The sequence below is a fragment of the Oryctolagus cuniculus genome, chromosome 2 (genome assembly GCF_964237555.1).
Source record: "Oryctolagus cuniculus chromosome 2, mOryCun1.1, whole genome shotgun sequence".
Taxonomy (NCBI): Eukaryota; Metazoa; Chordata; class Mammalia; order Lagomorpha; family Leporidae; genus Oryctolagus; species Oryctolagus cuniculus.
Genome location: NC_091433.1, coordinates 136,114,836 through 136,141,929, shown reverse-complemented (window position 1 = coordinate 136,141,929; position 27,094 = coordinate 136,114,836). Strand labels below are relative to the sequence as shown.

The following is a 27,094-nucleotide window of genomic DNA, read 5'->3' as shown; positions in this document are numbered from 1 at the left end:
CATATGGACACCAGTTCAAGACCTGGCTGCTCCGCTTCTAACCCAGCTCTCTGCTGTGGCCTGGGAAAGCAGTAGAAGATGGTCCAAGTTCTTAGGCCCCTGCACCTGAGTGGGAGACCTGGAAGAAGCTCCTGGCTCCTGGCTTCAGTTCACCCCAGCCCCAGCCATTGCAGCCATTTGGGGAGTGAACCAGCAGATGGAAAACCTCTCTCTCTCTCTCTCTCTCTGCCTCTGCTTCTCTGTAACTCTGCTTTTCAAATAAATAAATAAATAAATATTTTTTTTAAAAATGTGATGGATGAGACATTCATTTACTTGCCCCAGTGAGTCCTGTGGGTCTCAGGCCCACACCTTAAAATAAAAGCATCATCAACTACCTAGATGATATGTGTCCAGGACTTACTCTGAGAGTTTCTCTGACTGGCCCAGAAACCATGAGCACTCAGCAACACTCATCACTGAGTGTTAAGAATGAGAGACTGAACAAATTGTAGAGTGAATTTTCAAGGGAAATGAAATCCAAATATACATGGTAGAGCCAGAGAAAGAGAGAGAGAGAGAGAGAGGTCTTCCATCCACTGGTTCACTCCCAAATGACCTCAACAGCTGAGCTGTGCCGATGCAAAGCCAGGAGCCAAGAGCCAGGAGCTGGCTCTGTAGGCTGGGGCTTTAACCCACTGTTCCATAGCACCAGCCCTTATATATATTTTTAAAATCAGACTCAAGGGGCCAGTGCTGTGGCATAATGGGTGGAGCCACCAGCTGCAGCACTGGCATCCCATATGGCCACCAGTTTAAGGCCCAGCTTCTCCAACTTCCAATCCAGCTCTCTGCTTGACCTGGAAAGGCAGTAGAGTGGCCCAGGTGCTTGGCCCCTGCTCCGGCATGGAAGACTGGAAGAAGCTCCTGGCTCCTGGCTTCGGATCAGCTCAGCTGTGGTGGTTGTGACCATTTCCCCAAATGAAGTGAACCAGTGGAAGGAAGATCTTTCTCTCTCTCTGGCTCTACCCCTTTCTGTAACTCTGCCTTTCAAATAAATAAAATAAATCTTAAAATAAATAAATTAAATCTTAAAAAATTAGACTGGCAGCAAGTAGTCCATTTTATTTAAAAAGACTGTTAATAATTATTAGCTAGTTAGTTGAGTGTGATCCTACAATTAAAAATTGTGTCCTGGGATGGACATCTCACAATGGAGTACCTGGGTTTGAGTCCTGGCTCTGCTCCTGATTCCAGCTTCCTGCTAATGTGTATCCTGGGAGGCAGCTCAGCTGGTTTCATTCTGTTTCCCAGGTGGAAGACCTGGATTTAGTTTCAACTCCCAGATTTGGCTTGGCCCACCTCCAGCCATTTTGGGCATTTGAGGATTGATGCAGCAAACAGGAGCTCTCTCTATCTCTCTTTCTCTGCCTCTCAAATAAGTAAATAGTTTTTAAATTTTATCCTCATTTTACACATGAAGCAAATGGGTCGGAGAAGATTAAGAGTCTAACAGGATTCTTATGTATTATGAAGAAGGGGATGGAAAAAAAAATCCAAGGCCGTAATTTCAACCTCTTGGAGCTCACCACTTTCATACCTTGATATTTAAAATTATCACCTGCTACTGTTCTTGAAATTTCCTTGCATGCTCTATTGAGTAGAACTGTTGAGAGTAAAGGTGGAAGTGCGTAAGACCTTGTTAGAACCCTACCGTTGCCACAGTTGTTCCAGAATGCTCATGGCTGTGCTATGGTCAACTACAGCTGGGGTCCTCTCTGCACAGGTGCTGTGCTGTCCTTGGGCATCTCTGTGCTTTGGCACTTGTGTTGCAGTAGGAACGTGTGTATGTGCATGTGTGTTGGTGTGGGGGGACTTACGTTGACAGAAGAAGGAATGCTGGATCCTTATTTGGGAACATTTTATATCTTGTGTTGTTTGGTTTGTAGGGAGATGGCTATAACAGTCTCCCACCATAACAGCAGAGAAAACAACTTTAAAAAATGCTTCTTATTTTTTCCCATCATAAATCAGGGCTAAACTTTAGGCCATATCCACCTTTATCTTTGAATTGCAATATAAATAGAATCAATACAGTTTTTTTTTTTCGCCTGAGCTTTCTACTGTGTGAAAGAAACCATGCACATCAGGAAATTTCTATGCTTTTTGAAAGGTGGTACAGTTTGTAGAAAGAACTGGAGAGAAGAAGACAGAAGAGAGCTCAGCAGTTTGGGTAAAAAGGCTGAACCTGTGGGTGTGTAGAGAAATGGATGGAGAGAAGATAAAACTTGCACTGAAGTTTTAATAAGGTTGATAAGAGGTTGATAAAACTTCAGCTGTCTTTCAGAAACTAGAGATGTATATGGAATCATGGATCCAGAGAATACTGAGAAGGAATAGGCAGAGGGAAATCAAGGACACAATCTGAGTGCAGCCTATTTTTACAGGCTGTCTAGAGTTTAAAAAAAAAAAAAAAAAAAGCCCTAATGATAGAAACAGAGAAGCAGGCAGGGGGTCTTCTGTCAAATGCAGAGACAAGGTGAACTCATCCCTGAGGTTCCTCCCTTCGTCTGGGTGCATCATGTTCCCCATTTGGCTTCCCAGGCTATCATCCTCATCTAAGTTCATGGTACCACCATGGACCAGCAGCTCCAATCAGGAACCCAGGAGCCAGCCCTGAAATTTCCTCTCCATCCCCCTTCACAGATACTTTCTCATTCCCTGCATTCTATCAATCCTCCATTCTAAACCATTCTCCAGACTCATATTCCCATCTAGTCTCATTGCCACGGCCACAGATTAGCCTTCTGTTTCCTGTTTTCTCAGTTCTCTCATCAACTTCCCTGCCTCTAATACTGATCCTTTACAAATCATTCTTCATTTTCTCATTAGAGAAAATGCAAAGCTTGGCCAAATCTTCTCCTTTATAAAATCCTTTGATACCCCTCCCCATTACCCTTAAGATAAAAACCACAAGTCCTTGGTATGCCATTTAGGGGCAGTTTGAGCCTGATATTGGCCCACAGAGCACCCAGGCTCCTCTCTTGTTCTTTTCCTACACAGTCCCCCACAATGCTGCAGCCAAGCCTGAGGCTTGTAGTCCTCCACAGGTTTGGTTCTCTTCTCTGTGCACCTGCATATTGCTCTTCCTTTGTCTGGGATGCATCATGTCCATGACCCTTTCTCCACTTGACAGTTTCCTCTGCATCCTTCACATCTTATCACAGCTGTCAGTACTGGGAAGCCATTCCTGGTCCTCCCCAGAACAGAGGAAATGGCCCCTGCCTCCAGATCCGTGGCACTGTGGTGAGACTCAGAGATAGCGGTTATCGTGGTGCTGCTTGTTTATGGACTGCCTCCCATCTAGGTACCAGAATTTAAACTTTTATCTCTATCTCCTCAGAGTCATATTAAAGATGCTTGACAATATTTATTAGCCAAATGAATGAGTAGTTTCAAAACAGAAGGACCAAATGCTGGAGTTTCTGAAGTTGAAGGGCAGGGGGAAGATCCTGGTAAATGGATATCATCAGTGACCTTTGAGAGAGTTGATCTGGGCATTTTCAGGAGGAAGAAGTTGTGTTATGAGGGGTGAGTGTGATATTTCAGTTAAGAAAGCATGGATAGATCCTTTTGCAAGTGCCTAAAGAGATGTAATAAAGCACACAGTTTGGGCAGGAGCTTCAGGAAGTAGTAGCAAGAGGGAAGGCTTTTCTTTTTCTTTTTTAATATTAGGAGTAGAGAGATTTAAATACATTTCCACATAAAATTGAACTCAGCTACCTTTTGATGCAACTTGTTCATGCACAGCCTAATTAGGCAATAGAGAAGAAATCTTTGAAGATAAATGTGTAGAGGGTTTGATAAATGAGGCAAGGATCAAGGACAAGCTTGCAGCAGAGGGATACAAGAGGGGAGGTTGATGAGGTGGTATCCCAGAGGCAGAATGTGGCATAGCAGCAAGTGTGAACCAGGTGAGGACAAAGAATGAGGAGAGACTTGGAAATGGAAAAGGGTGCTATTCTGCATCTCTCAGCAGATTGGAGGCCGAGCCAACTGATGAATGTCGAGAAGTAGGACTGGGAGCTGCAGGAAAATAGAAACCATTTAGAAAAATTACTATTGGAAATGTTGTAGACAGAGTGAAGAAAAACAAAAAGAAGAAAAGGTAGAAGGGCTTTCTCTATGTACTTGAGAATGAAATAAATAAAATAGCTCTGTATATCACACTGTGACCGAGGACTGGCTAGAATCTTAACAGGCATATTTTATAATCAACCTCTTTTTCACATGTTAAAATTAAGGTGAGATAATGAATTCTTAGTGGTTTTCCACAGAAAAATAATTGCATTTTCTGTTGCTTAAAAATTAGTACCATGGGGAAAATTCATTGAGCCCCAATCTGAGCCACTTAAATCTGCGCTATCGCATGTAGGTTGGTGAACTCAGATTGCATTACAGGGTTTATCTCAGTTTTGGAGGAAGTTATCATGCAATTACTGTACATTATCTTTCAGTGCTGGCTGTGTGAGAAGTTTGCAAACTTGTTATTGATAACCTTTGATTGTAAGTTCAACGAAAACCATGCAAGTGCAGCTGTCTACTCAGATAAAATGTTTTCTCATCATGATATTTGAGAGAAAAAAGGGATTTAAAATTTAATTAAAGGAAACCCACAGAAAAAATACGTGAGCAACTCTGCAGGTTAACAGGCCAGCAATCTCAGGTATGCTTCTGAAATCATTTCTTTCCAGAAGCTTCATTTTATGCAATGAAAAGGAGGGATGCCTGGCTAGGACAGATTCCTTTAGCTTCACAAGTTGAAGTCAAATTGATCTTGACACCAACTCCAGAAGAGTCTACTAGTGTCATTTTGGCTTGATGGTAAATGATATACACCTGGCTTCATGAAATAAAAAGGCACCCCACACATAATGAACAGCTTATTGTCACACATAAAGAACAATTGACTCAGTGTGATGGTCAAGTCACAAGTTGATTCATTTGAAGTTCCTCTGTTTAGATAGAAAGGACTAGTGACATACAAACCTGCTAAAATGCAAATAGCTAAATAAATAAATGGATAAATGACTCCATAGTTCTTCAAACACATATTGCAAAAAGCATTAAACATTGGCCTACTATTTAGTTCTGAAAGGCAATGTCATGACATTGTTGCAAAGCCAGCTCCTGGTGGCTGGTTTACTGCGGGCATTTCTGCTCTTGTCTTTGGGATCACCAGAGTGCCATGCGCACAGTTATACAACGCATAAAGGCGAGGGTCATTTTTAGGACAGATAATTGAACATTAATACTCACTGACATTGTCGAAGGAATGATATGTCAACCTGACAGGGCCTCTGTGCTTCTATCTGCTGATTGGCTGGGGATGAAGGCCGTTGGGTCAGGATCAGACCCCAGGCCTGACTGCAGTGGGGCCCAGGGTGCTGCAGCTGTTAATCACAAGCTGCCATCTTGGGTCAGGATGGTACCTGCATGTGGCGGGCAGGTTACACTTGTCATGTTCTAGAGTTTGGTAGCATGGTACTTGGTAAAAAGCATGACTATAGTTTTGGTTTCTATCATCTCACCAGAATTTTTAGCCAGACAAATGTTCTTTTTCTGTGTTTCTGTCTCTCTTTTCAAAACTAGCTGTACATTGTGGATAAAAAGGGAAGTTGTAGTGGTGAATGGGAGGTTCTGAGGTGGTGTCTTTTGTTCCTGTGGGAATTGGTTTTGACGAGTTTCGTTTAACGAAGAAATTGAACAAGAATTAAACTCAGATTACTTGCTGTGATTTATTTTTCTGATTCCTAAGAAAATATTAAACCTTGTATGCAGATTTCTGATTGGAGGAAAAAGAGGTCTATGCAATTATTTTCTTATCCCTGAAATCCAATGAACAGCACTTCCCTGCCTCATTTATTATAAATCTTTAGTGAGTTAATCCTGTTGCTCCACTATTTCAACAGCCAATGCTTTACCAAACACATAACCATTGAGAGAAGAGAAACACTGAACAATTATGAGGCCCTCTACACTCACCCCAATTGTGCCTTCTTAAAATAGGGGTAAATACTCTAGCAGTAGTTACTCAGCGTAGGTTTCCACTGCATAAAATGCTATAAAATAGGGCCCCTGAGAGCATCCATTATCACATATTGGTTAACATCACAGATTTTTAAAATCCCAGTTGCATTGGAGCCATGAAAAAAAAAAAGCTTTCATCTGTAAAATCTAGTTTCCCTTTGTTATTAAAATAAATGAAGCCATTAAACAAAATATATGCATGTAATAGTCGAGTTCATCATTTGGCATCATCAAAATGATGGAGTTCTGCATTTTTAAAACTCAGTGCTGCCATCTTAGAAGGTTTGAGGCGAGGGAACAGAATCCAAATGTACTGGGGATTTCAGAAACTTTATCTCATCATGTGCATCTTTCTCTTTAGTTTGCTTTTTAATGTATTTAGCTGGATTTCTTTCAATAACAAAAAAAGTAGAATTTTATTTAAGAAGTAAAAAAAAAAAAGACCCAGCATTTTCTTCCCCCAAAAAGTCCTATGATTATCTGAGTTAATTGTAACTATTGATGAGCTCTCATTGTGAATGTGCTGGAATTGCAGTTATTTCCAAACACCTTCTTTCCAAAGGATTGTTTTTAATTACAGTGGCATTTGGTTGGCATGCAAGGGTGAGTTCTCACTCTTCATCTATCCTAGCTGGAACACAGGCCAAAAGATTCTCTGCTCCCTTTTCTCGAGAGCACACTTTTCTGCCAAATGTGGGGCCTGTCCCCTGCCAAGGAAGGTGGGCGAGTTGCCACCTCTGACTTCCAGCCATCAAAACACAAAGGCTCTCTACACCCCTAAGACCAGTGGGCGGGAATGGGCCTCACACCTTGAATGGTCCAGATTACTGATTCTCTGGTCTCGCGTAGATTTTATAAGATGGAATAATTTCTCAGCACCTGGGTCAGTCCCCAAGGGTGATTTAGGCACTAACAGGAATGAGTGACCCTTGGACAGCCACGGCAGGGCCATCGAAGTGTCCTTACTCATCCATTAGAGGCCGGAGCGCAGCCACACTGTCAACCTCAACTCCTACATCTTGCTTTTTTGGCATTTCCTTTTTACCCTCTTTTTGTAGAAATGTAGTAATTATTTATTTACTTCTGTGAAGTTCAAATAAACTCAGGAGGAGTTGAAGCTGAGCATAAAGCACCTGAGAGGGAAAGCATACCCTCCCTTCCTTTCAGTGGGACCAGCTACATAATTTGTGGAAAACATGTAAATTCTCCACATAAATCCTGAAGAGCTTCTCGAGAACATTATTCCAAGATGGTGCCAGCAGCACCGGAAGCCAGGTGTAGGGCCCGTCACTGTGGGGAGCCCTGTGAGTACAGGTTGTACACCCACACAGCCAACTCTGCCTTGAGATAACCTGGAAGGGAGTTTGTCCAGAGAGAATAACAATAAAATATATTAAAACCAAATTTAATGCCACAAAAAACCTTATAAGAATTATCTAGTAAAATCCTCTCTCCTGAAAATTGATGACTGTATCTAGTTTATGAATTTTCAGAGCAGCCCAAACTTAGGATTCATCTCAAATTCAGTTACTGTTCCCTATGTGCTAAATATATGCTAAGCCCCGTGCTAAGCATTTTTTAAAAATAGAGATTTTTTTCATTGATACTTGTTAGCTTGGTTGGGTCCATTCAAATCAATATACCAGAGAGGACAACAATAATAATGATATAGGAAAATACAAAAATTAGAATGCATTAGATTAAACCCGTTTGTCCCCCGGGTGAATGAAGTGTACATTTCTCTGCACCTGCTGGGAGACCTGGAAGAAGCTCCTGGGTCCTGGCTTCAGATTGGCCCAGCTATGGCCATTGTGGCCATTTAGGGAGTGAACCAGAAGATGGAAGACCTCTCTCTCTCTCTCTGCCTCTGCCTCTCTGCGACTCTGCCTTTCAAATAAATAAATAAGTCTTTAAAAAAAAAGCCTTTTTTAATGAACACATAATAAGTGTACAGATTTATGGAGTACAGCATGATATTTCAACATATATATGTATATGCATGTCAGATTAATTAGCATTTCTTTCTCCTTACCATTTCTTTATATTTGGAGTCTTTACACTCCTCTCAGTTTCACGTGTATTGTTTCATTTGGTTTTCATGAGTTTTATTATCCACATTAATTTTGCCTGAGACTCTCTGTCTTCTATGATCCACTCTGGAGACAGATGGACAGCCAGAGAGACTCATGTCCATTAGTTCACTCTCCTAATACTCACAATAGCTGGGGCTGGGTCATGCCAAAGCTGGGAGCCAGGGATGCAGTCCAGGTCCCCCACGTGGATGGGAGGGATACTACTACTTGAGCTATCACATGTTGCCTCCCAGGATGCACATTATCAGGAAGCTGGAATCGGAAGCAATGGAAGCAGAGCTGAGACTTGTATCCAGGTGTTCCTGTACAGATACGGGCAACCCAACCAGTGGCCTAATTGCTACACTAAATACTTGCCATTGTGTTGATGAGTGAGTCTTAGGAAACTGAAATGATTTGATCAAGGTTATACAGTCAATGTGTGTTAGATTTTCTAACTAAATTGGTACGCCTAAGGCACCTCTTGAAATCAACTTCTTTTAAAATGTTGTCCTTTAGATTAGCTGTGTGTAAATATGCAACCATGTCACATAGGCCTAGCTGGATTTAACGACCACCATTTGTCCCTGAACAGTTGGATGGACTCTACACATAGACCTACATTTTCTTAGGAAGTGACTTTGGAATGGTGAAAATTGGTCTCCTTGTGTATGTCATGAGCAACTTATGTCATCCATGAAATGATGAAGAAAATCCATTGGATGAATCAAAGCTGCATCTAGTTGTTTTATAGAGGAACAAACTAACTAGTTATTGGGTAAGACTGTTTCTTTCCCAAAGCCTGTTTTAGTAAGGGCAAAAACCATTATCAAAGATTTTTTTTTAAGCATTATCAGTTAGGTTCCTCATAGAAGTTTGTTAAAAATGAAGATAGCCAACTTAAAAGGTATTCTACTTTGATTTTACTCTTAGTTCTTTTTCTTCTTTTTTTTTTTTCATCCTGTGTGTGGAGCAGTGCATGTTTACACATCGATGCAGAGGCTAGGTCCACTAACTCACAGTAGGTTGCTGACAAATGTAGCTACAGCTTTTTACTTTATCTTTAACAGGATAAACTTTGAGCTTCAGTGGAGTGTAAAGAGAAGCAGCTTGAGAAGTAGGAGGCCTGGGCTCCAAGCCTAAGTGCCCAGACTTCCGGGCCACATAGTGCTGCATGGGCTGTCATGTGTCCACTTTGAGTTTTGTTTTTCTCCTGTAGAATGGAGGTAACATTACCTAGCCTTCCTACCTCAGTAGGTAATGATGGGGCTCAAATGTGCTAAAATATAAGACAGGCTCATTGAAAATGTTGAAAATATAGGACACGCTCTTCGAAGTGTTATGCAAATAAAAGGGATTGCCCAAACTCAAAGTCTTACCAGAAAAGCTCAAAGTGGCCTTCAAGTTAACTTTGTTGAATACCATTGTTGCCGCCAACTTTATCTTGTAATCTTGCCAGTGACAGATTCAGCTCTTTCTCCCTGTCATTGCCGACGTTCCGTGAACGTCTGTGATAACCCCACAGAAATAAGTCCACATCTGTGCTATCATCCCCCATCCAGTGAGGCAGATTCAAGTATGAAAGCACAATTTGGGAGACAAACACTGGGGACCTGCCCAAATTTTGCCTGAGACTCTCTGTCTTCTATGATCCACTCTGGAGACAGATAGTGCATGCACTTCAAGAAGTGCTTTCACAAGTTAGAAGGAGTTTGCGTAAGGAGGTTCGTAAAGATAAAGGTAATCTTATTACTAAAACAAAGTTTTTGGCTTTTTTTTTTCTGTAAGGGGAAATTCTCTTTAGTTTGATTGCAAGATAAGGGTTTTGTTGTTAACCGAGATAAAATATAGTGCTGAATAATCTCTTAAATTAAAAATTGAAGTGTATGTTACAGAGAACAGAGATAATTAAATAGCTTAGACTACAATGGGTAATGGGAAAAGAGTTTTCATGAAAATTAGCTTAGTAAAGGTAAATTGCATTTGAATCTTAACTTCAGATCTGGGTGCTCTGCTATTTGGCATATGTTGAATTGATAATGCCTGTGTGTTAAAGAATTCTGATTGTTTCTTTTGCCTCTCTCACAGCTTATAAAAATGCAAGTAGACCCATCTAATGAATATTAATAGGAATGATGTCTAGATAACACATAAACCCCCTGGATCTGTGGACTTTGGATGGAGTAGTCAGAGAGGATTTCTGCGGCTTTGTTTAATTCTAAATTTACATACTTTTAGAGAATAAACATCATCTTAATATTTTAATATCAATATTCCAAAGTGAAGACTTTAGTGAAATAAAAAGCTTAATTCTCCCTCCCTGAACATTATGTTCACCAAAGTCTGCATTTTAAGAGACAGGAAACTGTTAGCTAAAAAAGAAATTAACTTAATCCCCCTTCATTAAGTTCCAGTCTTTTTTTTTTTTTTTTTTTTTTGTTACTTAGAGACAAGTAATAATTATACCCATAGCAATGCAAAGCATGTTTTACACTTTGGTTATACAAAAGAACTGCAGTGGTTAAGGTGACAGTAAAAGAAAATCAGAACATTGATAAACACTGACCTTTTGTTTCCCCTTAAATCTCTGACTTTTGAAAGTAAATTTCACTCAGGTGTCTGAGAGGCGTTTTAATTCATGGACTGCAAAATTCTACACATGTGATTTTGGAAGATGTCACTCAACTAGTGAAACAGTGTTTTCCCAGCGAAGATTATAAACACAGCCACTAAGTGCGTGGAAAAGATCTAAAAGGACTGTACATTCCCGTTTGTTTAGAATGCATGCAAGGTGGACATTTTGTTTTCAAGTTAGTGTCTTCGGATGGAACTTCCAGCGAACACACAGTAAATCTGAGTGGTGTATATTATTTAAGGCATGCTTTCCCTGGTATTGTGAAAGGATTTTTAAATTTTAGCTTTACAAAGGCAGGGAGAAATCATTAAAATGCAGTTTGTACCATTACATTCCATTATTTGTCATCTTTATGGCTGTTCTGTAGTTTTCATTGCACCTTAATGTAAGCTTGGTCAGGAGAGGTGAGCGGGAATGTGCACGTCCTTGGCTGCGGGTGCTGCTTCGTTGTGTCTGCTAGCGGGCTTCCATCCACGTCCCTGTAGATTTTAATGTCCCCACAGACTGCTGGCAGCCTGCTTCCAGCTGTGGCAGGCATGATGCAGTGAATTGCTTTTGAATGTTCTTTACTCAAATAGGCAGTAATTACAAGCTTAAAGAGGTTTAGTGGTCCAGTAAACTACATAATCACCCCTGAATTAGCCCGGGCTCATCAGTTGCAGTCCAGCAAGCTCGAGTCTGCTGTTTGTATGCAGCCTTGATCACATAGCAACCTGATCAGCAGGTGTGGAACAGCCAGAGTCCCCCATAAACACAACTGTCTACTGGGGACAATGATCTCTAATGAGATGAGGCTACACCATCACTGTAATTTAAGTGGGAAAATTAGCACTAGAGAACGAGTACCAGTTCCAGGGGTCTTTAGTCAGATCAGGAGCAGCACGAATTCTCCATCCCACCCCACCCCCGCCCTTACCCCCATCTCTATCTTTCACTCCCTTGGAAAATCTGACCAAATGTAGTTTTGCTTCCACCTTACGGTTACTTTATTCTTTATACAAGGATTTTTCATGAATATTTAATGATGGATGGGGCATCTGTAAAGGCAATAATGATTACTGTCAACAGACTCATTCTAAAATTGTATGGTTGTATTTCATCTCCCTTGTCTTTTCTCTTGATGGTTTCAAAACCCTTTCACTCTGATTTCTAAAGTGGGAAAGCATTCTTTAGGTTGACGATAAGTCTCCTTTTAGTTGGTGTGCCCACAGAAATAGTGGAGAGGAGCTAAATGTAGTTTGGAAAAGAGCCTTTCTTTACTGGAGTTTATTGTATAAATCACCCATAAACTTCCTTTTTGGAAAGTTGTCCAGTATGGTGTGCTGTTGTTTTGTTGTATTTGTTCAAGCGAAATTCTTGGGGAAGGAACTGAATGTTGAGTGAGTCTGCCTTACCCTTCCTTCAGTCCTGGGTTAGGTACTGGTAGATAGAGAAGTTGAATTCCATTACATTAGAGTTCGAGTGTGCAAAGGAAACTCTTCTCACAAAAAATAGACCAACCGTAACCTAGAGTGGATTTGAGAGAAACTGTGGGGGAATGAGGCACTGATACTAAGAAAGAAAGGCAGGATAATTCAGTAAATAATAGCAATGGGATGTGGAGCTGATATCCTACTTGCAAGAAAAAATAGTCTGTGTCTCAGTTTCCACTGTAAAATAAAGGTAAGAATCCTTACCTTACAAACTTTTTTTTCTTAATATCTGAGAAATTTCAGGACTTCAGCTTTTTTAAAAATTTTATAAATTTTTAAAAATATTTTTCTTATTTGAAAGGCAGACTTACATAGAGAGAGGGAGAGACAGATAGAAATCTTCCGTCCACTAGTTCACTCCCCAAATGGCTGCAATGGCCAGGATGGAGCAAGGCCAAAGCTGGGAGCTTAGAACTCCATTTGGGTCTCCCATGTGGGTGGCAGGGCCATCTGCTGCTGCTTTCCCAGTTGCATTAGCAGGGAACTGGATTGAAAGTGGAGCTGGGACTTGAACTTGTGCTTTTATGTTATTCTGGCATCACAGGTGGTAGCTTAATCCACTGTGCCACAATGCAGGCCCCACAAACTTCTTATAAGGATCAAATGAGTGAATAATGAAGTGATAAAAACAGTGCCTTCACATAGTAAACTTATAAGTATATAAATGGCAGTTAAATAAAGTGAGTGAAACCTATACTGTTTTGGATTTGTAGAATTGTGTGAGAAGGATGAGTAATTTTTGAAACAAGGCTACTAGTTTTTGATATGTATCTGAAGTAATATATTTACAAATGCTAGTTGAGGAGTTTTGGGTATCTAACTTCAGTAACACTCATTCATTCATACAATAAATATTCATTGGGCACAGAACTGGGCTAGTTGCATCGTGAATGGGAATATCATTCATGTGTTTTTATTAGTCGTCTACTAAAATAAAATGGTTTTGAATGTAATTTAACTCATTTGATTAAGAATCATGTAAGAAATGAAAGTAATTGGAAAAACACACACGCACACCCTAATTATTTCAAAGCAGACAATTTAAGGCGCATGGTAGTGTGTTTGGGTGGAAGAGCAGGCATTTGGCTCTAGGATCTGTAAGGGTGTTCTTGAGTATATAACCTACTGCTGTGCCCATATTTATAAGCAGTGCTATGAACGTAATAAAGTGATGGACGTATTCCTTCTCACTGAGTTTTCTATCTTATAGCAAGATCTACTCTTGCTGCTTAGTTCTATCTGAACTGAGTTGTAGAAGTACAAGATACACACAGACACACACACACAGAGATAATTTTTTTGATAGCATGAGTAGTAATCATCATATGTATTCATGATGAACTCATCAAGAATGGCAGATTGCTCCATCCATCATTAAAAAAGACAAAATAGTCTGAAAGGGGAATTTCCCATCATGTCTGTTACCACCAAGTGTAAAATCCCAGCTGTACTATTCACCTGCTGTGTGAACTTGAGATAGTGATTTGTCCTTTCTGTACCCAACTTCCTGCCTCTATGAAATGGCTATCGTAGTTGTACCTGCTTCTGGGGTTTTTGTAAGGGTGAGTACCTGTGCAGTACTTGCCACAGTGTCTTCCCTTTGTAATGTATGTGATGGCCACTTCTTCTGCCCCACTATTGATAAAGTGCCTCTCTGCTGGATACTCAAGGGACCATGTGGGGCAAGGTTCTGGTGACTCAATTTTTACTCCACAGTCCCCCCTCCCTCTGATGCTCGCCTCCAGGACAGAAGACTTGGAGATTTGTGTGGGGGTGGAGCAGGGGGGTGGTAATCCTCCTCACTGCTCACAACTAATAACTTTGTTCAGGCTCTCTAGTAGTATATGTTTTTGGTTTAAAGAAGCAAAAAGGAATGGAGACATTGCAAATAGTGGGAGTGGGGCCAAGTGGAAAAACTCAGAGTAGAATGGACCTGTTGCTACTACTAACAAGCTGTGGCCCTTGCACATGTTTTTTGACCCAGCCAGGCCTAAGCTTCCTCAGCCATGAGGCAGAGCTAAGCACAGCCCTTACTCTGGGTGTCAGTGAGAGTAGGTGAGCTCAGGAAGGCAATGCATTTGTTGCACTGACAAATAAGAATTCAAAGGAGCTACCATTTGAAAAGGACACTTGACTGTGAGGCATAAGTTTTCTCCCCTATTCCATCCTGGCCCCCTGTGATTCTTCTCCTGTTTTGGTTAATGGCCATTTTTGCATTTCCTTTTATAACCTGTAACCATGGTCTGATACTGAAAGAATCAATATGCAGAGGGTTCATTAATAATCATAACTGTTCAAAATAATTTTAACACTCTTCATGAATTTTAATACTTTTAGGAAGAGGATGTAATTACTAATTTACAGTATAAGTTTTATGTCTTTAATGCATATACTTGAAAATACTTCTGTAACATATATGGGGAATCTTCAAAAAGCTCCTGGAAAATGGGTATTAGAAAAAAACTATGCATGGATTTAACAATGTTTGCACCAACATAAAGTTGGCTTCTAACTGTTTTTCAATGAACTTTTTGACGTTCCCAAGACACTGTTATTACCACAGACTTGTGACCACTTTAAAAAAAAGTCCCAAATATAAAATGAAATCTTTTAACATAAATGCCTGTCTTATATATTTAATGTTTTTAGTTTGTATTTCATTTATATATAAAACAAATTAAAAGATCACATTAGTGAGCCAAGCAGGGCTCATCTTAATACTGGATTCTTATAATGGGCTATAAAACCATGTTGTTTTCTACTGTGTATTGTCAATATATTTCATCAGTACAAAGCACAAAGGTTGTTATGAAATATTACCCCTTGCTCTACTTTTCCTTCCACAACCAGGCCATTTTCGGGTGGTAAGGTCAAATTTGCAGAGTCCCACCTGTAAACTTGCATACCTCCATTGGCAACTTCTTATAACCAGGGCTGGGTATACAGGAAGTCAGATTGTCTGTGGAATGACTCCACTAGGCTTCAGAAAAAGCAAGTGCTAAGCAGTAAGTGGAGCACATTTAGCCTGAGCAACTAGGCCATGTGGGAGTGCTGGTGGAGAACTGAGGAAGAGGCTGAAATCCTCTGACTCCACTGATGATGCTCCAAACATCTCTGGTTTCTTAGTGGGTACGGCTGCTGCTGTGCGTTCTTTTGATTCCAGCATGTGTGAGGATGCGAGACTCAACTACTATGCATTCAGGCTATGTTCTTCGACTGCACGGTGCACTGCTTTTGTAATGCAAATGGGAGGCACAAAGTGTCTCTTTGATAATGTGCAGTCAGAAGACAAAAAAGCATTCACTGAAACAGTAAAACTAATTCATAAAGCTGAAAGACAATAGGGAAGCATTATGGATTTTTTAAAGGAAAAAAGTATCCCAGATCAATGTAATTGTCACAATGTAAGCTATTCATAGTCAATGCATAAGAGAAAATGGCTGCAAGTTTATTTAAAGTGGGAGAAGTTTTTATAGACAAAAAAGAGTTACATTAAACAAACATAAATATATTTGGTTAGCAAGTTTCTGTCTATCCTCTTGGAGGTCAAATATATAGCTGGTTACTTTAACTTCGATCCACAGTATTCCCTTAGTGACAAAAACTCAGCAGAAGTTTTAAAAGGGCATAGAGATCTAATGGTTAAAAGCCATATGGTATTTTTTTTTTCCTTTAAAGGGAGTATCTCTCCATCACATACCAGAGTTTAGCTCAAGGTCAACTTATATTAATGCATTAAACTTAGCTGTGGAGGAGGCAAAAGGCTGGAGGAAAAAGGATAAAAGAAGTCCCGAAATTGTGCTTCCAACATATTCAGCCAAGCAACAGAACGTTGCCTTGATAAGGGTTATATTGGACAGTTGCCGTAATTCCTCCTGTTAGATCAGCTCCTCCGGTACCTATTCCTATACCTTTTAAAGTATAGCATGTAACATTTTGCTTGAAAATTGCTTCCACCTCTATTGCTTTGTTATAGCTGTTTTGCAGTTTCGGTATAGAGGCAGTTCTGTGTCACAAGAAATTACTAATCTGAGGCTTGAGAAGGGGCAGCGTAGCCTTCTATTATCTCACCAGCGAGCTCTGTACAGGATTATTTTCAAATTTTCTGCTGCCATTACAATGTGTTGTTAGAGTGGGCAAGGCAGTGAGGAAGAGGACGTTATTGAAACTTGGTTACCAGGGTAGATAAGATAAAGTTCATCACTGTCTTGGCATCCACATTTGCAGCCCGGGGTGGAAATTCTGATGAAAGGTGCATTTGGTCAAGGATATCGTTAAGATAGGCAGGCTGGATGTTTTCCATCTGTGTGTGCTGCCGTGTTTCTCTTTTCCCCTTGATGCTCAGTTGCACAGGTCTGCATGATTGTTTAAATGCATAAATTTTATTCCAGTGTATTATAAACTTGTCAATATTTGATAACCAACATCAGAAGCTCACTCCCATGCCAACCTCAAAAGATGAAAATGGAAATGTGCAGAAATAACTTTCTTTAGAAAGTTACCATTTTCTTTCTTTCACTTTCTGTTCTTTGTGGCTGGTGTAATGACAGTTCAGACTTAACTTTTAGATAAGCTATTCTTAGATTTATTTTTTTCCAGACATTCTCTATTCCTAGTCTATGGGACACATACCCTAGGGATCGTTTTATCCTTTGATGGGGTTATTAAGCAATCACTCTAGACTGGGTCATTAGTAGAAGTCACATTGCAGACCCAGACTCACATGAAGATTACAAACGGCTTCGATTTCAGCAAAGGATTTATACTGGAAAGAAGAAGGCAGGGTGTTGATTACTGACATAATGATGATCATTTTGTGAGCCATTCCCTTCGGCTGGGTTCCCGCTGCCCACTGGTCATGTGTTTTACCTTTGAGTCCAGCCTGTCTTCTCTTCCCAGCAAAAGCAGCCTCATGCATGTGTGCAGGTTTATGCTGGGAGGGAGGGTCAGCTTTACCCATACATAATCACTGTTTTATGGCTTTCACTCATTCCTGAGGTGTTAATGCAGATCAAATGGGAAACACTCCAGAAAGAGCCCTTGCAGCTACTGCCTGCCCAGCTCTCCCTCTCAATCGTTAATTCTTATTGTAAGATCTAAAGGTAATTTTGTTTGCTCTCTTAATGCCTTGCAGTTCTCCCAGTGGTCCTTGCATATCCTTTCTCAAATTCCCAACTTGATCAATTGTTTGCAAATAATTAAGCTTTTAAGAGATAATGGCATGAGGCTAATGTATACAACAAAGGCAAGGTCTCCCTCTCTGTCTATTGGACTGTGGTCAAATTTGCTTTGATATCCCAAAGTGATTAGGTTGATTGGTATATCTGGCAAATGCACTCCGTCTTTCTTTCATGAGAACCTACTGATTTTTCTTAAACTAGAGTCCTTGTTATTTAGATGCAAGAATAGCGAAGGTGTGGTGCAGGCCCTTAGTTGCAATGGTGTGGAAAGAATGTCCCATAGTCTCCCTAAAAATGGCACTTCTCAGGGATTACTCTCTCCCCCCCCCCCGCCTCTCTATAAGTCTGCCTTTCAAATAAATAAATATATCTTAGAGAGAGATAGAGAGAGCAAGCGAGAGAGAGAGGTTCTCCATTCACTGCTTCACTCCCCAAATGGCTGCAATGGCTGGAGCTGGGCTGATCCAAAGCCAGGAGCCAGGAGCTTCTTCCAGGTCTCCCACACATGTGCAGGGGCCCAAGGGTCTAGGCCATCTTCCATTGCTTTCCCAGGCCATAGAAGAAAGCTGGATTGGAAGTGGAGCAGCTGAGACTCGAGCCGGCACCCATATGGGATGCCTGCACTGCAGGCAGTGGCTTTACCCACTACGCCACAAAGCCGGGCCACCTTAATCTCTTTTGTAAAATGATGTCTGCCTCTGTCTGTTGTGTGACCTGGCCGGCTTTGTGGGTGGAAGACAACAGGACTTTGGAGGGTTTTTCATCAGCCTTGCATGTAGCATGTTGGGTTTTTGTAAAGTCATTTTTCTCAAGTCCACCAAAAAAAAAAAAAAAGAAAAGAAAAGCAAACAACTCAGACTGTCCACAAATAGCTTATCTAGTACAGATGCATAGGATTTGAGATATTTAAACATATTGGGTTTCAGTTTAAAAGCCTAGCTTTTTTGTGAATTTTTGGCTGACTGTGGATTAGCTACATGAAGTCATGGCTTTCATGTGGTTCTAGCAATTATGGATTTTTTTTTCCAGGAGATTGAAAGTTTGTGGGACACCAAGGCCAAGAAGATGAAAAAAAGAAAAATATTCAGTTGGCCTAGCGTTGAAGAGGGTTTAGAAATATTGCTGCGACCTTTTCTCCCTCTTAACAATGGCCAGATTATTGTGACACCTAGTTTTGTCCAGTCTCATTCATTGGTGTCTAAAAAACGTATATCCTGAACAACTGAAAATTGCTTAATGGAGACAGAGTGCTGGGTCTCTATAGCTTGAGGCTGCCTAGCAATTATGCTGCATGAAATTAGACACAGTTTGTTCCAATTACTTAAAATCAGATCACATGAAAAGTGACAGAGGGGAAAAAAAGCTTAGGCCTTTCTCATTTTATGATATTTAAATTATGAAATCAGAAACTACATAAGGGGAAGAAACAACCAAAGTTTGCATTGAAATTACGAGTGCTCTGTTACTACTACTTGAAGCTGTAATGATTCAGGTAATTTTAATGATTCAAAGAGAATTTTGCTGTCACCACTTGCATGAATAAAATGTGAACTCCATTTGCATTAAAAGAATGTAAAAGTTGCTCACAAACAGGCATGCAGAAATACTCTCGGAAATAGTGGGCCAATAAATTACTGTGACAATCCTCAATTTTCAAAGTAACTAAAGATAAGTGACATAAATATTAATTTTTATCCAGTTCTGATCATACCATTAAGACACAAGTTATAATAGCGGGTAAAAGGTGTTGCCTTTCAGCTATATTGTAGAAGGACAGTGGCATATTTATTAGTTCTGTTGGAAGTCACTGAAAGAGGTTTCCTCAGAAAAACTGTAAGGAAATAGTATTATAGAAAACTTTATATATCAGAAATTGCTGTTTACACCAGTCTATAACTATATATGGCAAATAGTGTCAACAGATGGATGTTAAAACTTACATACTTGCAAATTCAACTTACATTCTAGCTGGATAATTGCCAGCATGAGTAACTTTTAACTTCAATGGGTCTTAGAACTCTGGATGAAAAAACTGAGGATTAGAAAACTTTTCAAAGGCACATAAAGGACCGGCACCGCGGCTCACTAGGCTAATCTTCCACCTTGCAGCGCCAGCACACCGGGTTCTAGTCCTGGTCGGGGTGCTGGATTCTGTCCCGGTTGCCCCTCTTCCAGGCCAGCTCTCTGCTGTGGCCAGGGAGTGCAGTGGAGGATGGCCCAAGTCCTTGGGCCCTGCACCCCATGGGAGACCAGAAGAAGCACCTGGCTCCTGCCATCAGATCAGCGCAGTGCGCCGGCCGCGGCGGCCATTGGAGGGTGAACCAACGGCAAAGGAAGACCTCTGTCTCTGTCTCTCTCTCACTGTCCACTCTGCCTGTCAAAAAAAAAAAAAAAAGGCACATAGATAGTGAGTGACTTATACGATCTAACAGGCACATAGATAGTGAGTGACTTATACGATCTAACAGAGGCATATATGTAATTTGCAGTTATTCAATGAGTGTAGACATAGAACTCTTATATATTGAACCATAACTCATATAATAATATATATCTTATATTATAACAATATCCTGTTATTCATAGGATAATAGATCCATTTTGTTGTATTGTGTGGCAAACTTTTGTACACTGAGAGTTATGTTTTCATCCTTAGAGTAATATGTTGTTTTTAGCTTAGTATCCATTCATGGGATTTTGGCTAAAATGGGTGGTGGTTATGTTGAATAGGGTCACTGTCTCCTATGTTTTCAGTATTTTGTAAGGTTCATATTCCTTTATTTGAAGAGTGGGTCAACATCACTTTTAGGAATGGAGCAAAGAAAAGTAGTGGCTCTCAAGTTGGGTTGTTTATACTTCCATGGGCTTTGAAAAGAACTGGTTTTACATTTAGACTTCAATCTGAGTAGAGAGTATCTGTATCATGATTAGTTATAGTCATTCCTTTGTTCCACATATATTTACTGATTTCCTGTTAGGCGCTCAACTGAGCTTTCAGGATGGTGAATACGAAAGGCAAGCAGTTTAGAGTTGGTAGATAAATGGGAAGAGACACATCAACAAGGCAACAAATAATTAAAGCAGGTGTTTCAGAGAGTGCTGCTTGCTATTAAGGAAGTTAAGAGAAGCAGGAATTGAGAATGAGAAGGTAGGATAGTGGTGAGGGGAGAGAGTAAAGTTTGGCATTTGAGCTGAGACCTGAAAGAGAAAGGTTCCTCAGGAGAGGAACCTGAGCCATAGGAAGAAGGGTGGTGTATCTCTCTCTGGAAAAACAGAGGAGGATGGAGTGGCTGGGGTAAAGAGAGTGTGACTGGGGAAAGAAGAAGGCAGCAAAATCTGAGAGATGGCCAGAACTGGATATTGGTGGGCCTTGCAGGCCACAGTGAGCACTCTGGAGGTTTTTGAACAGAAGACACTGATGGAGATTCTGAAAGGCATTGGCTCATCCTTCAGTCACAGTGAGGCCTGGACACTGGCAGGGAAGCAGGAAATATCACTGACCCATGTCTGCTGCTGGCCATCCCTTCTCCGGGCCAGTTTCCTCACCTGTAAAACAAGAGTGATGATAGATCCCATTTATGTCACTCCAAAGGATATAATGGGGATTAATTACCATCCTGTCTGTAATATACTTGAAGCTCTTTAGAGAAGGGCACTATATTCCATGAAAGCAAAGCCTTATTCTAATTGTGTATTTATTGATTAAGTGACAATCAAAGACAATGCTTATGGGAAAAATTGCTCTATCTCTGCTCTCCACGAACGAATCCCAAGTGTATAGCTACAGAACATATTTAAACTTACATATAAGAGCATTGAAGTGGTCATTAACAAGGCTTTTTAGCATCTAATCAGACATTATTAATGAGATTAAAAGCTATGTTAATTAGTATTCAATAGACTAGAATTTAGTTTTGATGGTACAGATAGTTAAATTGAGGCTTGGGGTGCCCTTTCCCTTTCATAGTAGAATGGAAGGTTGACCCTTAGAACAATTTTTTTTCCTTGGGAGAATTTACTGGGATGCAGCACCTTTAAGCCAGTTTGTGTCTCCACAGATTGGAACTATTCCTCAGCTTCTCTCTCAGGCTTTATAACTATGTATTTCAAATTTAAATATACTTGGTTATTGAACCAAAAGTGTTCATGCCAAAATTAATTTCAGTAGAATTCCAAACATCCTTATAGAAGGTATGGGTTAAATTTTATTATCTAAGCCTATAATGCTTCTTAGCCATTCAAACTCATGAGGAACATAGCTGGGCTTGTTCTTAGCATGCAAAATATGCTGGCCTTTGACCTTATATTGGCTTGTGTTCAGAATCCCAGCATGTGTGGACTTCCAGACAAGAAACCAACTTGGGTTATGTTTTGTTTATTTGTGCTTTGCTGAAGAACCAAAATGAATAGTGGTTAAAACATATACCCACTTTAATTTTAATATTTGCGTCCAGCCATATTGTGTTTTGGAGAGGGCGTGTCACACAGCTACTTCAAAGTTCAACTGATTATTGTTCATGATGGTTCAGCTGTAGAAGTCCATGATCTAATGAAAATATTAAATCAGAGTGGTGCTTCTGGATGGAAACAGAATGGCTTGTCCTTAGGTTATTTCTATAAAATTCAGCAAAGATCACACTAAACTTTCTGTGTTTGCAACAAATAAACCTGTTAATGGACAAACTCAGTATCAAGGTTCTGCAAGTATCCTAAGTAGCTATTTATACACTTCACTAATCTTTGTAATTGGCTTGTCTTTTACTGCCATTAATTAGATGATGTAGTATTCCATTAATAAGAGTGACACACCTCAGCATTTTTACCTTTAATTACAGACTTCAGTAGACACTTAGGCTATTGACAAAATGCCCTAAATATTGCCTGATGCATGGGTGTCATTTTTGTTCTCTTTTAGCACCCTTACCCCTCTGAAGAACAGAAAAAGCAGTTGGCACAAGACACAGGACTCACCATCCTTCAAGTGAACAATTGGTAAGTAATTTGGCTTTGTGTTTGCACACAATCTGTCTCCCCCTCTGGCAACTTCCAGCTCCTGTTTTGCATTAAGAAGACACACCCAGTTGCTGCAGCTTTCCCTGGTGGCTTGTTGATCCAAAGGTGAAAACAAACTGTTGACTGACAGTGAGAACACTACATAGCTTGGGAGGCAAAACATCCATTGGCTTCCATCTCCTCTCTGAGTTGACAGATTTGATGCATAGTCTAAGTATGTGTTTAATTCACATTTCTTGTGGCTCTGTAAATGGACACTCTCTTTGACTTTTTTTTCCCTCTTCGGGATAATCGATAGAGTGGTATCATCCTATTTTCCATGAAAAAGAAAATAATCCACTACCTCCTATCAGTCAGTTTTAAATTCATTGAATAACTAAATTCACTTCAATTTTGTTAGGATTTTGCATTCTAAGATAGTCTCCCCTTTTCTCATATCTCTCAATTATTAAAAGGGAGAAATTATTTCCACTTGGAGGCTATTCAAAACCTGATGTATCTCAGCGCTGTGCAATACTGTTTCCAAATAACGTATAAATTCCTGATTTGGGGCGAAGCTGAGATTATGCACCAAGTACCAGCCGATGGAATTCTGACCTAACGTACAGCAGTGTGGCAATGAGGCTTTGAGAAAATGTGATTTATTACCCTTTGTGAATGTGCTGAAAGCTAGGTTTCATAGACTCACCCAGGACTAGTGTCATATTTGAAGGGTATCGAAATCCAATAGCCTCTAAAACTAAGTGTATCTAATTAATTGTCCCAATATTTTTAGATTAGTGTTTATGATGGAGAAACCTTATCCTCTTTGAAGTAAAATCCAGAAAAGGCCTAAAGCCTGGTTGGGGAAAGGGGAGAACTGGGAATGCCAGTTTGCAGACAAAAGTATTTTTTTCTGTTCAATAAGTGTCAAAGATTAATATTACAGAATCTCTGATTACATGGCCTAATCCATTTTGGGGAATAAATTTGTTCTTGATGTCCATTGCACCTTTATTAACAGACCCTTCTCTGTTAGAGAGCCTGGGAGCCTTTGCGAGAGATTTCAGATATATTAAACCCCATTACAGAAAATGTAATTTCTGTCAATATAATCCCATGTATTCTTCAATTTAGTATTTTAGAGATAACAAGCTACTTACAATATATTTGCCTTTGGAGGATTAATTTACAAAGTGCACTATCTGCAAGACACAGACAGACTCACACAAGCATTGCTTGTAAGGGTTATCAATTTCTACGACCTTACCGCAGCCTTGAGAGATCAATTTTTGTAGCCCTTTTAGTCAGTGGATGGGGAAGCAAAGACACACTTCTTCTAAAGGTGTGACCGGGAGCTGTGTCCCTGCTGAGGCTTCTTGTTTGCCCATTTTAACCTGCTTTTGTGTCTTCCTTTTCAAGACTGTTCAGACTGCAAATTTGAAGTTAGTCTTTCAAAGGTTCTGGACCATGTTATGGTGGAGACTACCAATTTTGCATGCAGACCTGAAGTCACATGTTTGAAACTTAAGCTGATGATGAGGCAGTTTTAATACAATGGAGGTTGTAAGAAGGTTGCATTTCCCTGGAAAAATGTTCCCATCTGAGGGAAAAGGAGTGGCAGGGTGAGCTCTCTAATGAAGGAACACTGGAGAGCTGCCTTCAGGTGATCTATCATCCATGCCATCTCCCTTCCTCCTCAATGTTGCTAACAAACTCCATTCATAAACATAGTTACCAGAGTACAAGTTCCAAGACAAGTTACTTCCTGTGAGTGGATGACCTTATGTGGTATTTCCTGTGAATGTAGGTTCAGAAAGGTGTTTCTGTGACATTACCTGATGCATACACGTGGTCATTTTCCTGGATTCCATGCACAACCTTAGCCGGAGCACAGTGGTTATTAATCAGTTTAAGACATCAATTTGATGTCTTAAGTGTTATATTTAGGAAGAAGAAAGGACATTTTTTCCAAAGTTGTAATAAGCACTGTAAAATAATTGTTTAAAGCATATGCAGACTCCATCCTAAAGTTTACGCTGATATTCAGCTCTTTCCAGTTACTTACAAACCACATTGACTTAATTATCTGGGAAATAAACATGATTCTGTGCTTGACTGGCACTTTGCATAGTGTGTGTGTTCTCTCTCCCTGAACTGTTTGGAGTCAGAAGTGACTTTTGCTTGTGGCTCATGGCTTTGCAATTGGCAGTCATTTCAACTCTTAGCAACTTGCCATATAGAATTGTCCCTCAGTAGCTAAAAGATGTAACAAAGGTGTTTTTTCTTAAGTCTGATGATTAGTGACACTCTCATGTTTGCTTTGAGTTTTTAATGCTTAATTAATCTTCATCCAAATCTTCTTTTTTAAAGGAGCTGATAATGGATTTATTTTTCTTTGGGCTTTGAGTAGGAAATATGATGCAAAAATGGGGAAACCCATATGGTACCATTTTGAAACCAAAGATGCCAGGGGATCTTAAAACTGCGATATTTGAACATATAGTAACTGTGAAGTGTTTTTTTTTTTTTACTTTGTTGTCATAAAAAATTGCAAGAAGTTTTTTAGAGAGCCTGTAAACATTTTTTTCTTTTCTTTTTAAAAAAGATTTATTTTATTTATTTGAAAGACAGAGTTACAGAGAGAGGTAGAGACACACAGAGAGAGGTCTTCCGTATGCTGGTTCACCCCCAAATGGCCGCAATGGCTGTAGCTGAGCTGATCTGAAGCCAGGAGCCAGGAGCTTCCTCCAGGTCTCCCACGTGGGTGCAGGGGCCCAAGGACTTGGGTCATCCTCTGCTACTTTCCAAGGTGCGTTAGCAGACAGCTGGATGGGAAGTGGAGCAGGATCCCGGTGCTGCCGGGGCTTTAACCTGCTGCGCCACAATGACGGACACCCCTCCTCCTTTCTTATTTTTTTTCTTGTACCTACCTTCAGCTCCCATTATTTTCTTCTAAAAACAATCATTAAGAACAAAATTGTCATCAGGATTTTAGTATACTACCTTCATTTTATTTTGCCACAGCTTAAAAAAATTTGTGTCTTCCTCTTGGATTTCTTAAAACTTGTTAACACACACGTACATTTTTGTATGAACTATGAGTCACTGTTGAAGAGATTTAATAAAATGCTGAAGGGCAGGTTGGGTGTAGATCAGTCATAATTATTGGCAGCAACATATGTATTGAAATACACAATATGTAAGTGAAAATATAAACTCATGTCTAGTTGTTAGCTTGTCATAGAAACCTTGGCGGATGCAGCTTTAAATTAGGCTTTGCCTGGAAAAATAAGAAGTTTGGGGCTTCAGAATGTTTCCTTCACTCTGCTACGGAACAACTTCTGTACTTTAATTGGCATAACTGGTACATGCTACCTGCCTTAGCTAACTAAGGCTCAAGCAGATGGGATTTAAGGAGAGAAGGGACAAAAGATAGAACTGAAATATCAAATAAGACAGATTTGATTAAGAGAAAATTTGGAATAAAGGAAATAATTATGAGAACTCATAGTTGGTCTGCTTGTCAGAATAGAAATAGAGGGAAGGAATCTTAAAATGATTGGCATCAGTGCCGATGGAATTTGGGTCCTGGGAAGGAATGTGAGATTTCTTAGATGAGACTTCATAAGCCAAATCTATGCCAACAATTTTTTTTGAGAATTGAGACAATCATGCAAATAATTTGGGTAAAAATATTTTTGCCTAAATTATCTAAGTACTTGAAGTGACTGAATATTTTTTTAAAAATCACCTTGCATCATTAATTGCCTAACCATTTCAGTCCAGTGTGTTGTAGTAGATGTAGACAAGCATAATCCGTTTGAAGTATAATGTACACCATAAATTTAGCTGCTCCTCTTTTTTGCTTCCTCATTCTCAATCTCATTCTTATCTAAAAATGAGAACCAGTAGCACCTGAGGCTTTTGTTTCATTGTTTCTTTTCATCATTGCTGTGGTTGTGACAAATAGTTCTCTTACATCATCAGTGAAAGCATATTGATAAGCTGTATCAATTTTAGTCATTTAGGTAGAAACATCTTAAACTTGGGGATCAGTTGGTGGATGATTCAGGTCTTTATCCTAGAACTTTAAAGGAAAAACACATACATCAACACATGCACACACAGAGCCAACACTTGGTTTCCTTTTTCTCCTGAGTAGACCAGCATTATTATTTTTTTAAATGTTGAAATTGTGATTGTAGAATGGTCAAACAAAAACTCCCTTAGATGTTTTCACAGCAAGGTTGCAGATTGGGAATTCCCTGTGGTGGAAAACTCACGCCTTGTGATATTATCATACTTGCTGGATGCTGCAGACATATCCTGCCTCAGCACAGCTCTAGCCTAGGGTGCACTGAATAATTCTTACAGTTGCTTTGTTTACCACTACTCCTCCAAACAGTTTCCCATTAAGGCCTGATGCTAAATGATTATCTGTTCATGCTCTGAGAAGGCAATATGAGTTGTAGGTGCAAAGTATTTGGTGTATGTGAAATATAGCATGTGTGTGGACAGGAAAACCACTCTCCATCACAAGGGTAGCTGAAATTCCAGATAGCATCTTAACATCTGAGATGACCCTGCTTGGAACTATTGCACTCCATGGTTCTCGGATTTAGTGGACACACAAGATTTTCTTAGTTACTTCATTTATTGCCTTCAAAACTG

General features: G+C 39.9%; 1 protein-coding gene across 8 annotated transcripts in view; it reads left to right on the top strand.

Annotated features, from left to right (window-relative positions):
* MEIS1 (Meis homeobox 1) overlaps positions 1-27,094 on the top strand; it is a 141,260-nt gene that overhangs the window by 91,300 nt on the left and 22,866 nt on the right. For all 8 annotated transcript variants that reach the window (XM_051837800.2, XM_051837788.2, XM_070069034.1 and 5 more), the window contains one exon: positions 22,344-22,420. In XM_051837800.2, coding sequence (XP_051693760.1) covers positions 22,344-22,420 — 77 coding nt within the window. The remainder of the gene's footprint in view (positions 1-22,343; positions 22,421-27,094) is intronic.